The 14,091-nt window shown below is 40.4% G+C and overlaps 1 protein-coding gene across 3 annotated transcripts in view; it reads right to left on the bottom strand.

The window, feature by feature from the left end:
* Window positions 1-1,327: 1,327 nt before the first annotated feature.
* The window catches only part of FBXW2 (F-box and WD repeat domain containing 2), a 26,383-nt gene continuing 13,619 nt past the window's right edge, over window positions 1,328-14,091 (bottom strand). For all 3 annotated transcript variants that reach the window (XM_017503294.2, XM_017503292.2, XM_017503293.2), the window contains 5 exons: window positions 12,200-12,394; window positions 9,948-10,081; window positions 6,415-6,501; window positions 5,018-5,187; window positions 1,328-2,021 (listed from right to left, as the gene is read on the bottom strand). In XM_017503294.2, coding sequence (XP_017358783.1) covers window positions 1,733-2,021; window positions 5,018-5,187; window positions 6,415-6,501; window positions 9,948-10,081; window positions 12,200-12,394 — 875 coding nt within the window. In that variant the 3' untranslated portion in view covers window positions 1,328-1,732. The remainder of the gene's footprint in view (window positions 2,022-5,017; window positions 5,188-6,414; window positions 6,502-9,947; window positions 10,082-12,199; window positions 12,395-14,091) is intronic.

Below are 14,091 nucleotides of genomic sequence, written 5' to 3' on the forward strand. Positions count from 1 at the left end.
TCCAATTCGCATGTTCATCTTCTAACTACCTTCCTGTTGGTCTGTGAATGAAATACGTCCCTCCCCAGCACCCCTGAAATACAAGCGGAGAGCTAAAGAATGGCTGAGATTTTTCTACTGCTTGCTTCCCCTACTCTCTCCCTGATTGTGACCACTAACAAACATTTCCACTGCTGAACCACAAAATTACCTAACTGTAGAGAGGGAGGAGGACACACACTGGCAGCCCAGGGACACGTTTTATTTGGCCCACCTTATTTTAAATTATCTTTAATCAGTTGTTATATTTTAAATATCCAGGATTTCAAATAAAAATCTGGCTTTCTAGCTCCTCCTGAAACAATCTGAAGACCGGCCAATACCTGGCTTGTTTCTCTTAACGATAAAACAGAGTTGAATAACTGCCCTATTAGATAAACTTTCCAGAGGACAGCACAATCCTTCCCAGAACATTTTACTCATTTATGTTACCTGTGTGGCTCCCTTAGACAACTGAATTTGTGAACCCTAATCTAGGACAATTCCCTCATTTAAAAGAGGAAGAAAATGATGATCTTAGAAGAGAAAGTTAACCGGCCTAAGGCCGCAGATTAAGTTAGAGGTAAAGGAGGAAGTTAAGTTGGGTTCAGGAATCCTTCTAATATAGCACACTGTGTTTCTCCTTAAACCATGACTTCTATCAGCATTTTTTCAACCAATTACTTAACTGTCTAAGTGGAATCAGGTACATTTCCCTCTTCCTCATCATTTTCATATCATTGATGTTCTTATAGAAAACTTGGTATCAGTAATTTCATTTAAATATTATCTCCAACCTGAATGAAACCATGAATCAGAGATCAGACAAAAACGCATTATCAACCTTTGCACATTTCAGTAGATGGAAGACCAGAAAGAATCTTACAAATCACTGAGCTTAATATCTGGCTGTACAAACAAGAAAGCTGGGACCCAGAGAGGTTACAGAGTTCCTGGGTAACAGGGTGGGTCTCTAAATCTTCCAGCTCAGTGCTCTTTCTGCTATACCAGGGCATCATTGTGCAGTTATCCAGGCTGTTGGACTAGCTTCCCTGACATGGAAACAAAAACTACAGAACTCTCTCACATCTTAAACACGGCCAACCTTGACTCTGCCAAGATCTAAGGTTTAGAATGAGTTGCTGACAATCAATTTATAGAATTGGATTTGCACTGGAAGACAGACTTTAGAACTGGTATTTGGTGGAAGTTTATGAACTGGTATTTGGTGGAAGTTTTAACACTGGCTCTTATAAAAGCTAAGCCCCATGTGAAAAAAGTTGCTGTAACAACATCATAGCACCTTTGCTTCAACTTCAAAAGAAAAAAAAGGCAAAAAGCTTTAATAACAGACAATGTGATTTCACAGGCAACCAATTAGCAGATTAATGAATCATTTAGCTTTCTTTACTTAAAACCAATATTCCACTCAAAAAAGATGAACTCAAAATGCATCCTCTTACACTGACCAACATAACTAAGTACAAATGAAGTCAATGGTGTACCCCATTAGCATGCTGCATTGTATGTCAATAAAACAAGCCCTCCCCCACCCCGAGCCCTGGCCCCTGGCAAACATAGATAAATGATTGTGCACTGCGTGATGATACCATTAGGTGAGAACTTTGGTTCATGCAGTCGGCTGCCCCAGAGGTTGCACCCAAAACCCGCAGCCCTGGCACCCAAAGTCAGTCAGCGGTGGTGGCTCATGGTGTCAGCCGTGCTCCTTCCACAACACCAAGTGAATACTGTGGTCAGGCATGCTGGTGGCAAAGACCAAGCCCGTGTCATTGTGCCCATCCAGTCCATTCAGCCAGGATGCTTCGCCTGCCAGGAAGCTTGAGCCTCTCTTTGATTTCCTGTACTCTGGCAGAGGCCAGCGACTAATCAGGCTCTCTGTCCGCAAGTCCATGATGTACAAGTAGTGGTTGTCAAACAGCAGGGCAAAGATATCTCCAAAGCCAAGCAAGGCCAAGTTTGCTATCTCAGGAGTCTTGATGACCCTACAAGGATGAGAGTTAGGGACTGTGAAAGAAGGCAACTGTGCTTCTGTTTATGCTACTGTAAACTTTCCTGGACCCATTTAAAACCAATATAAAATTCAAGCAAATTTTAGTTAAATGTTTTGGATAAAAAGTAAAACATAAGGAGAAAAAGGTCAGCCCACTTGTAAAAAAGCTGGGGTGGAGGGCTTCAGTCATTATATATTATTGGCATAAAAGGGAAAGGTGGTATTTGATGAAAGTCTTTTTTTTTTGGTTTTGAGACAGGGTCTCACTCTGTCGCTCAAGCTAGAGTGCAGTGGTGCGATCTCAGCTCACTGCAACCTCTGGTCCCAGGTTCAAATGATTCTCCTGCCTCAGCCTCCCAAGTAACTGGGATTACAGAAGCTCCTGCTAATCAGTACTTTGGTAAGTACTTCTGCTGCTTCCCAATACATGCCAAAATGCCTGACACAAAGGTAGGTGCTCAATAAATGTCTAAAGAATAAAGTAGTGGTGAAATGAACAGAGGCAAATGCAAATTCCTACAAAGGAAATCTAAAGGAGGCTAGGAAGCCCAGCGCAGTGGCTCATGCCAGTAATCCCAGCATTTTGGGAGGCCAAGGCGGGCGGATCACTTGAGGTCAGGAGTTTGAGAATAGCCTGGCCAGCAGGATGAAACCTCATCTCTACTAAAAATACAAAAAATTAGCTGGGCATTGTGGCAGGTACCTGTAATTCCAGCTGCTCGGGAGGCTGAGGCAGGAGAATTGCTTGAACCCAGGAGGTGGAGGTTACAGTGAACTGATATCACACCACTGCCCTCCAGCTTGGGTGACAGAGTAAGACTCTGTCTCAAAAAAAATTAAATTTAATTTAAATTAAAATAAAGGAGGCTAGGAAAAACAGCTAGAAAGTCTGGTAGGTCCCACATCATCAATGTAAAGCAGGGTATAAACAGAAACACAAAAAAAGATGGCTACAGGGACAGGGCTTAAGATCTGTGGAGATCAGCTGACTCCAAAGACTGAAACACAAATATGTTGCAGAATAGAGCACAAAGTCTTGACAGGTTTGTGGCTTTCATTTTGATCACTTTAGAACTGTAAACAGACATCCCTGCTGTGCAGAGTCTGGGTCCTTGAACTTAAGTAACCTTACATGTTGTAGAAATAACCTAACTCAAGCGAGCCACATCATATCTCGGACTTATTGAGTAACATGCTGTTATCTCTGCTTTGCTTCTTTTCAATTAGCTTCAAAGCTAAGTAGCCCTACCTGGTCCTAGCAATTGAGGCCAGAGGATTTGTAGTTGGTTTCAAAAGAGGTTGGTTTATTTGTGTTTGGAATGAAAAGAGCAGACACAAGACAGACTCTTTTCAGAGAAAAATCTGAATCTGGCAATTCTCACCAGCAAACAATCTTACAGGTTTATTACTTAGCTATTATTCAAACACTAAAAACTAACAGAACTTTCATCTAGGACTCTAGGATATCTATATGCTACTCTGAGTCAGAAGCATACACGAGAAAGCAGATGTAGGACCAAATTAAAACCTTTAGAGACACTAAGCATTAAAATAACTATGACATCCCACCTTGCCTTGGCACCTTCCCTCCTAAAATTTTAATTCAAAATAAAAACAATATTAAACTATAAAAGACGTCATTTTCCCATAGTAATTGAATATTTTGCTTTGCAAAATATCACATTCTTTCAAAACTTTCTTTTCCCGTTTTCGGTGTCCCTAGCTTTCTAGTACCGTAAGTATATATGCCTATTGGATAATCCAGCCATGCATGGATGGAGAAATGTTGGAATATGATGGGTGAGAGGTAGAATGCTGGGCAAGGCCCTTATCCTGTCTCAGCTCAGTTCCCCCAGCCACAAGAGCAAAGGCTTGGGAAATGGAATGGTTTCAGTCTTTTTGCTCAAAGCATAAATATCAATCATTTGTATTACTAATTCTGACAGCTCTGAAACCTAAATGGTTAGAAATGTTGGTCTGACTCCAGGAAGACAAAAATGGGGTTGTAACTTTGTGACCAGACAGATGAGGCCCACCAAAGTTTGTGGTTACTGTAATCAGGCCCCACACAAGCTGACCTCAAATAGTCATGCATTAAAACAATGAAGAGAATGTTCAATTTTCTGTACTCCTCCAAGTCAGCATTTCCTGAACCATGCTATGGAATGCTAGCTTTGTGAGTTGTTATTAATAATAGGTGTACGCACAACAGGGTCAAACAAATTCAAACAGGTTTCTTTATACAGGGCCTCTCAGACTTATTATTAATGAAGATCTGCCAGGTGGTGCCAGATTGTGCCACTGCACTCCAGCATTTAACAGTCACTTTATAGATGATGACATTGAGCTATAGATTAGTTTAAAAACTTACACAACATCACACAGCCCATAAGAGATGGCACCACATCTTAAACCGAGGCTTGTTTATCACCAAAGTTCTCTTAATTACCACATGGCACACTGGCTTCCATCAGCCTCAAACATGCTAATAGATACTGTCAATCTCCAAGAGGATTCTATAGTATACAGTGAATCCCAAAATTTTATGGACTGCTGCTTCTTATTATTTCTTTGGAGAGAAACCCTGCAAGTTATATTTTTCTCTAAGTATCTCTTTTTACTAGTCAACATAAGGTCATTTGATCCCTAGATACCACTGAAGTTTATCAAGTTTGTAAAACAATTCATAATTTCAACTGAATATGAAGTAGAACTTAAAATATTAGAACTGACGGAGATCTTTAAGATCTTTTCATCCAAGCCAAGCAGGGGACATTCCAGTATGTAACTCTTTTTCATTTGCTTACTTCCTCTAAAATATTTTTCCTGTGTGAGATGTTCAGTATATATAACCCTGTTTACAAGTGATGTAGTAAACATTTGCTAAAAACAAGCTACAGGCTGGTACATTCAAACATTTAGTCTTGTCTTTACTACTGAACTGCAGCAGACTTTCAAAGGTAAAGAATGAGGTCGAAGAAACATTACCTGAGAATATCGTAACTGGCAAAGTCCCATTGGTAGAGGCCGAGTGCTGAACTACAGACAATGTATTTGCCATCAAAATGAAGTCTTGGCTGCAGGCAAATACTTCTATCCTCAGAGACAGACAATGTCTTTAAGCACTTGCAGTTGATTTCTCTGCCAATTGGCCAAATCTACAGAAAAAAGAAAATGAGGAAAGATGAGAGATCACATTACTACAGAAAAGCTTGTCCTTAAAATGGTCTGCATATGCTGAAGTCAGATAGAAAGCGAAGTATATTGGGAAGACCACAGGTTTTATAGCCAAGAATCACAGGTTCAAGTCTTAATTCTCCTGTGCAACCTTGGGTAAATTATCTAATTTCTCTTAACCCCAGTTCTTGCAATAAAGATAATACCTATCACATGGGACAGTTTAAAACATGCAATAATGGGTCAGGTGCGGTGGCTCACGCCTGTAATCCCAGCACTTTTGGGAGGCTGAGGCAGGTGGATCACCTGAGGTCAGGAGTTCGAGACCAGCTTGACCATATGGTGAAACCCCATCTCTACCAAAAATACAAAAATCAGCCAGGCGTGGTAGCACATGCCTATAATCCCAGCTACTTGAAAGGCTGAGGCAGGGGACTCTCTTGAACCGAGGAGAGAGAGGTTGCAGTGAGCTGGTATCATGCCATTACTCCAGCCTGGGTGACAAGAGCAACAATCTCAAAAAAAAAAAAAAAGAAAAAAAGATGCAATAAGAATGTGAGAGTGCTTTGTAAAGTTTGCAAACCATTATAATAAATGAGTATTTATGTTTCCATAGTTTAGATGTAAGAATTAAGGAGGGTAGGAGATATGTAAGAAAGTATTAAGACTGGGCCAGGTGCAGTGGTTCATGCCTGTAATTCCAGCACTTTGCAAGGCCAAGGCAGACGGATCATGAGGTCAGGAGTTCCGAGACCAGCCTGGCCAATATGGCGAAACCCCGTCTCTATTAAAATACAAAAATTAGCCAGGTGTGGTGGCGGACACTTGTAGTATCAGCTACTCAGGCAGCTGAGGCAGGAGAATCGCTTGAACCGGGGAGGCGGAGGTTGTAGTGAGTCAAGATTGCGCCACTGCACCCTAGCCTGGGTGACAGAGCAAGACTCCATCTCAAAAAAAAAAAAAAAAAGATATTAAGAATGAGCTGAACATAAATTTATGTGAACTTCTTTTTCATTTACAAATCCAAGTTAAGAAACTGCATAGAACATAGAGCTAGTGAATCCTTTTTCCAGTGGGTTTAAAATGGCTTGGACTAAGACATTCCCATTCTTCTTCCTAGAATGTTCACCCTTTACCATACCACTTTAATTTTCTTGTGTTTCCAGTTTTTCTTTGATGAAGCAAATTAATGGAGAAAAAAACGTCACCTTAATCTCATATTTGTCTGCACTTAAGAGGATGTAGTCTCCAGGACTGTGCAAGAGAGATTTGACTTTGCATTTCTGCAAAACTACCTGCAAATATAAACATCCATATTAGAGAAAGATCCATTTAATGCTGTTCCTATAATGATTTTAGTCTTTAAATTAAAACATGAAAATGAGCTTAATATATGCTAGAATAGCTAATCTGTAACTCCATTACCAAATTAACCTCTACTAAAAGTTGTACTACCATATTTTCTGTTAGTAGTAGTATCTAAGGGTCTAATGTTAGCCAAGTAAGGTGGCTCAATGCCAATAATCCTAGTGACTCATAAGGCTGAGGTGGGAGGATTGCTTGAGCCCAGGAGTTGGAGGATGCAGTGAGCTATGATTGAGCCACTGTACTCCAGCCTGGGCAACAGAGCAAGACTATTAAAAAAAAAGGTGTCTAAATGTTGGCAGCATTTAATTTTAGCAGTCGTCTAGAAGCAAACATTAGGACTGATTTTTAAAAACCGGCCAGGCATGGTGGCTCACGCCTGTAATCCCAGCATTTTGGGAGGCTGAGGCGGGCAGATCATGAGGTCAAGAGATTGAGACTATCCTGGCCAACATGGTGAAACCCCATCTCTACTAAAAAATACAAAATTAGCTGGGCGTGGTGGCACGCGCCTGTAGTCCCAGCTACTCGGGAGGATGAGGCAGGAGAATTGCTTGAACCCAGGAGGCAGAGATTGCAGTGAGCTGAGATTGCGCCACTGCACTCTAGCCTAGCGCCTGTGACACAGCAAGACTCTGTCTCAAAAAAAAATTGTAAAATGTAACTTAATAAAAGGAACAGAAAATAAAAAAGCCCACAGGCACTGAAGTAGATGCAGATGATATGCTTTCAGAAGCATGTGCATCATAAAGGAGAAAGCACTGGACTTGGGACCAGAATCTGCCATATGCTGACTTTGCAACCTTGGGCAAGACCAATTAAACTCTGTCAGTTTCCTGATTTTTAAAATAGGAGACAAGCACCTATTACCTTCCCTCATTTAATTACAGTAAAGAAACTATAACAATGTAAATTTATAGTAGTAATATATAGTAAAAGCTAACATTCCATTAGCACTTGAGATAGTCTGTAAACATTAGGTTCTAACTAATGTTTATTTATTTTTGTAATAAATCAGCATAAGGTGAGAGGGAAGCAGGGTTCACTCGTTCAGAAGTCTGGATTGCAGACTCAATTGGAATAGACTGACATCACCATCTGTGTCCTAGCCCCAATCAACTGTGTTTTCCACACCACCAAACTGCCTTACACTATAAAACTTTTCTATGTAAAAAGTTAACCTAAGTTTTTTTTTTTTCAATTAGCAGCCAGGTGCGGTGGCTCACGCCTCTAATCCCAGCATTTTGGGGGGCTGAGGCAGGTGGATCACCTGAGGTCAGAAATTCAAGACCAGCCTGGCCAACACGGTAAACCCCGTCTCTACTAAAAACGCAAAAAATTAACTGGGACTGGTGGCAGGCACCTGTAATCCCAGCTGCTCAGGAGGCTGAGGCAGGAGAATCACTTGAACCCGGGAGGTGGAGATTGCAGTGAGCCGAGATTGTGCCATTATACTCCAGCCTGGGGAACAAGAATGAAACGCCATCTCAAAAAAATAAAATTTAATTTAAAAAATTAGCTGGGTGTGGTGGCACACGCCTGTAGTGCTAGCTACTCAGGAGGCTGAGGTGGGAGGATCACTTAAACCTCAGCATTCGAGGTTGCAGAGAGCTATGATCATGCCACTGCACTCCAGCCTGGGCAACAGAGTGAGACCCTGTCTGTATAAAAACAACAAATGAACAACAAAAAAAGAAAAAAACATAATGTGCCCAATACATAATTATGGTCTTACAAACTACTCTCCCTTTAGCCCCAACTATTTCAAAAAAAGATATAATCATCCACCAAATCTAAAACCCGCCAGTCACCTCTGATTCTTTCTTCTTAGTTTCCCACAACGAATCTGCAAGGCCAGGTGGCTTTACCTTAAAGATATATCCTTTATGGGTGCTCTTTTCATTATTGCCAGCCAAATCTAAGTTATGGGTGGGTATCCTTTCTTAGACTATTTACTGCCAAAGCCAAATGGTCACCCTGTATCTGATTGTGCCCAACTCTAGTCCATTCTTCATTCAGCAGTTAATTTTCTTAAAACACACATTGCACCAGACACTTGCTCAGAACTTGTGGATTGCTTTCTAGAATACTTCTGATGATAACCACCACACTTACTGTGGCCTTACAGATGATACAGGATGACCACCTCTCTGCCCATCTCCCCAGCATGGCTCCACTGGCTTAAGTCCAGGTCATCAAATGTTCCAAGTTCTTTCCCACTCCTGGGCTTGTGCATATACTGTACCCTCTGAAACAATCTTTCTTTCCACAGCTATCTCCTATTTATTCTTCATGTTTAACCCCCTTCTCAAAAAGCTTTCTCTGAACTACTTTCCTAGACTGCTTTTTTTTTTTTTTTTTTTTTTGAAACAAAATCCCACGTGGAATGCAGTAGTGCAATCTTGGCTCACTGCAACCTCTGCCTCCCAGGTTTCAAGTAATTTTCCTGCCTCAGCCTCCAGGGTAGCTGGGATTACAGTTACCTGCCATCATGCCTGACTAATTTTTATACTTATAGTAGAGACAGGGTTTCACCATGTTGGCCAGGCTGGTCTTGGACTCCCGGCCTCAGGTGATCCACCTGCCTCAGCCTCCCAAAGTGCTGGGATTACAGACATGAGCCGCTGTGCCTGGCCTTAGACTTTCTTATAGAACACTGTACTGTTCCTTCATAAAATTTAACACAATTTGAAATGATATATTTGCCCGTGAAATTGTTTAATAAAACTATTTCTCCTATTAGACTATCATCCACAGGGTGTAGGGCTTGGGTCTATTTTGCTTACTCCTGTTTCCTCAGCCCCTCATAGAATGGCAAACTCAAGAAAAGTGCTTCTGCATGGCATATGCATTATTAATACTGCATTTGATCCTCACAACAATCTTGTTTTAAAAACTAGAAAACGTTACAATAGTTTGCTAAAGATCCTGTGCAGTTTTCTTTGTCCTACTTCTTGTAAGCATTATTTTTTCAAAATGAAAATTGCTTTTCTGATTAAAAAACATGTTTATTCTAAAGGTAAAAATGCACCCACAATCCCATGAGAAATACCCACCTTCAACATTTTGATGAACACATCCAGAAACCGATTATCACACTCTACATATTATGTAACCTATGTAAACTGTTTTATTTGCCCCCTTTATCCACCTAAATTATATTGTGGGCATCTTTCCATGTCCATAAGTCATGCATTTGTTAAACTATTTATGAAGTGCCTTCTACTTGCTGGTCACTGATGTATACCATCATGCTTTGTGGTTACATCAATTCCATCTTATGACTCATCTAACACTTAAAAGGCAGCGTCTAATATTCTTCACCCTCTCCCTCAAAAAGCCCGACGAGAAGGAGATTTCTTCTAAGTCTTCCTACCTTGGTGACCCATTCTGTGTGCCCGGTGAGTGTGTTCAGGCACGTCCCAGCAGATAAAGCCCATACTTTCACAGTGAAGTCTGCAGAGCCACTCACCAAGATATCCAGTTCATCATTGTAGTCCACACTAAACACTAGTGCATATAATATACACAAAGTTAAAACATGTCTCTGTCACCGAGCTCTTTTAGAGTTCAATAATGTTTATTTTCCCCACTGCCCAACTATATAATTTCCCAACCAGAAACACTGTAATGGTGCTATTCAACTAGCAATTTTATAAAAGTATTTCAAAATTATTATTATAGATTATTCTAAGGTGGAAAGTCCCAGGAATAATACAATCTCTTTTATATGTGGTAGCTACAGTGAGACGCAAAACAAGTGTTGGAGATAATGGCATTCCTTCTTAGGACTGCCTGCCTGATGCTGCACTATACTTTATCTAATTTATGCAGAAAAACAGAACATACATGGTCCTACTCTGATACACAATAAGAGTAAGACAAATGTAAAGAATGGAAGCTGCAAAACAGCACCCAGACTCAAGAAAAGCCAATGTAAAGACAGAAAAAATAAAACAAAAACAAGGATCTCAAAGGTCAGATTAAGCCATTCACTCAAAACAGTGTCTGAATTTCTTCATAGCTATATCCCCAGTGCCAAAAACAGTGTGTGCAGTATAGTGAGTCCTCAATTATTTATTTTCAAACGTATGCCAAATTCTAAAGGAACATTAGGGACCCAGAGATGAAGACACTGATTCTTCCTTTAAGAAACTCAGTATAAGTAGGGGATGGAGGAGGAAGCCCAGAAAAAATAAATGTTTACCTCTTGCTAGGGAAACATCAAGGAGAATGACTAACTCTGCCCAGGGGTATCAGGGAGGACTTCAGGGAAGAGGCGATATTGGAGATGGGCCCTGAAGGATGAGTAGAGTTTATCAAGGAAAGAAAAAAGAATATTGCAGGCAGAAGGAATAGTAAAGGCATAAAGTTAAGAAAAACCTCAGCAATGTCTAGGCAACACTAAGAAAATGTATTAGAGCAAGGTTCTCAAAGTTGATCAGGAATAAAATCACCTGGAAGTCATTAACATTGCGGAATATAACATTAAGTTTAACATACACTTCCATACATACATGCACCTTCAAATATTATTTCTCAAACATTAATTTCTCAACAAACAAGTGGTAGCAGGCAGCAAAGACTGAAGAAGAGTATATAGGACAAAAAAAATGAAGCAAAAAATATGCGTTTTTATTAGCATAATGGCTAGTTTTACTTCAAAGAACCACTAAGCACCAGATATGGTGCAAGGAACTCAAGTCACATGGGTGAACAAGACAGGTAGGATCACTGTCCTTATGGAGTTTAGTCTGGTGGGGAAGCAAGATTATTTATCATATTTATATCATGAGTGGTCTACAGCAATACAAGTTACTGGGAAACAGAGGGACCCAACCTGTTAAGGGAGTCCTGAAAGGCTGCTCATAAATGTAACGTTTGATATTATAGACTATGAATCTCAGAGGCTAAAACAGTGGGTAAACGGCGGAAACGAAGAAGGGAGCTTCTGCATAAGAGGCTGGGAAATAGCTCAATTTCTAAACAAAGCTCCAAAAAAAAAAAAAAAAAAAGCAACACAGAGAGAAGCTCAAATCTCAAGGTTATATTCAAATGACCAGTTTTTGCAAAAATAAGGCTGCTATACATTTATTAGGAAACATTCAGGTATGTTCCCTTCACCTTATCTCTAGGTGGTAGCTTGTTTTAATCAACTGTCAACCAAGCTCCAACTGGATGTAATCTGTGTAGACCACACAATCTAGGAACCACCATCACACCAAATAATTTTCAGCCCTAATGTTACAAATAAAGTGGAATTTACCCAAGTAGGATTTACTTAAGTTAGAGGTATGGAATCTGATAAAGGCAAAGGAACTGACTGTTCAATAGGATATAAATGAAACAGGAGTGGGGAGAGAGAGAATGAGAGAGAGAGAAAGAGAGAGAGAATGAGAACTATCCATCCCACAAGAAGGGTACATAGGAGAAAGCAAGAAAAAGCAAAACTGGGTAAAATATTCTAAATAAGAGTAACTAGATTAAAGGAAATAACTGCAGTGACTAAGAAAGAGGGTTGAAAAAAGCAAGTTAAATTAAAAATAAAAAAGTATTTCGCATTCTTGGCTCGTGGCTTAAAAGGATGAGGCTAGTAACTGTAAAAACCCTTGAAAAAGGGCAACCCACCCGCCCCCGTGTGCCCCCGAAAGTGCTGGGTCCTGGCTCCGGAACTCCATTCCCAGCAAGCCACAGTGTTGTCAAAGGAGCCTGTCACAAGCTTCTGTTCATCAAACTTCACCGCTGCACAAGTGTGGGTCTGGATGCCATAAACGCACTGCCCTGTGCTCACATCCCACAGCTTTGCAGACAAGTCATCTGACCCTTCAAGAGAAAAAGAGGGAGGTTAATAAGAAAACAGACACACTAAAGAAGGAAAATCAATCCCAAAATCACGGTGTTCTTCAAGCACTCTACTTTACAGCTGAGGAAACCAAAGCATGGAGAGAGTAACACAACTTCCTCAGTCACCAAAATGGAGTCAAAAGCACTAGGACAGAATTCAACTTTTTTGGGTGAGACCTTTTCCCTTCACTTTCCAGGATATAGAAGGGCATTAGACTAAAGCATCCCTTGATGCTTCCACTTGAAAAATTTCATAAATCCTCGGCTATCATGAGCTCTCTGATTTGAATTAAATGGATGGGTATTACACATGACTACATGTTTACATTTGCATGCTTGTCCGTTACCCAACAGTTCTGAACAAATAAGGAATGCTGAATAGTAAAGGTGCCTGCTGAAACATATTCCACTCTAAGGCGAATCAAAAATAAACCTCGGAGCATGGGCTAACGTCTACCAAAACTAACTGCTAATTGCTCTAGCCATCTTGAAATATGTGAAGAAAGAAACCTCAAGGAAAACCTGGGATAAATTATCCCCAGACACTCACAACTCAACGAAGAGTTTGTAAAGCCTCTTAAGATTCTGTAGGAAAAAGTCAGTTTTATTTCTGCCACTGATGAAAATTCTATACTAATCATGGTGACAATTCAGGACTTTGCTGTAATTAAGTTTAAAATCATAATGATTATTTCATTCTCACAATGCACCTTTAATAAGCCTCAACAAATAAAAAGACATTTTCGACAACTCACTAAATATAGGCACTATAATGGCACAATATCCTAGGAAAGCACCAAATGACCAGTTTTTATAAAGCTGAAATGACTAAATAAAGCCAGCCACAATTCCACCTTTAGTCAAGAATCACTGTTTCAGACAATGGAAAAATGGCCATCACTTATGAAAGAGCTAGAGTTTGAATTTTAACCTGGGAAAACTATGACAGCATCCTGAAAAAAAGACTATATTTACCGTTGCTTTGCTATTTAGAACTCAGTTTCCTTCTGTATAAAAAGAGGGGTAGGACTTGGTTGGTTCTCAATGGCCATGTGAGACAACAGAATCATCTGGGAAGCTTTATTAAAACGCAGAGGCAGGTCCCTATTTTCAGAGAGTCTAACTTGAAAACATCTGAGGTGGGGTCCGATAATCTTAAACATTTGCCAGGTGATTCTAACTCATCAGCAGTATTTTGAGAGCCAATGGTCTAGAATGGTGCTATCCAACAGAAAATATAACGCAAATTGCGTATGTAATTTAAAATGTCCTAATAGTTAAATTAAAAAAGAAATGTTGGGCTGGGTGTGGTGGCTCACACCTGTAATCCCAGCACTTTGGCAGATGGGCAGAGACCACCCTGGGCAACATGGTGAAACCCGTCTCTACTAAAATACAAAAAATAAGCTGCGCGTGGTGACACACACCTGTGGTCCCAGCTACTTGGAAGGCTGAGGCATGAGAATCACTTGAGCTCGGGAGGCAGAGGTTGTAGTGAGCCAAGATCACACCACTGTACTCCAGCCTGGGCTACAGAGTGAATCTCCATTTCAAAAAAAAAGAAAAGAAAAGAAATGTTGGCCAACATGTCTCCACTAAAAAAATACAAAAATTAGCCGTGCATGATGGTGCATGCCTGTAGTCCCAGCTACCTGGGAGGCTGAGGCAAGAGAATC

The sequence above is a fragment of the Cebus imitator genome, unplaced genomic scaffold (assembly GCF_001604975.1).
Source record: "Cebus imitator isolate Cc_AM_T3 unplaced genomic scaffold, Cebus_imitator-1.0 Scaffold309, whole genome shotgun sequence".
NCBI lineage: Eukaryota > Metazoa > Chordata > Mammalia > Primates > Cebidae > Cebus > Cebus imitator.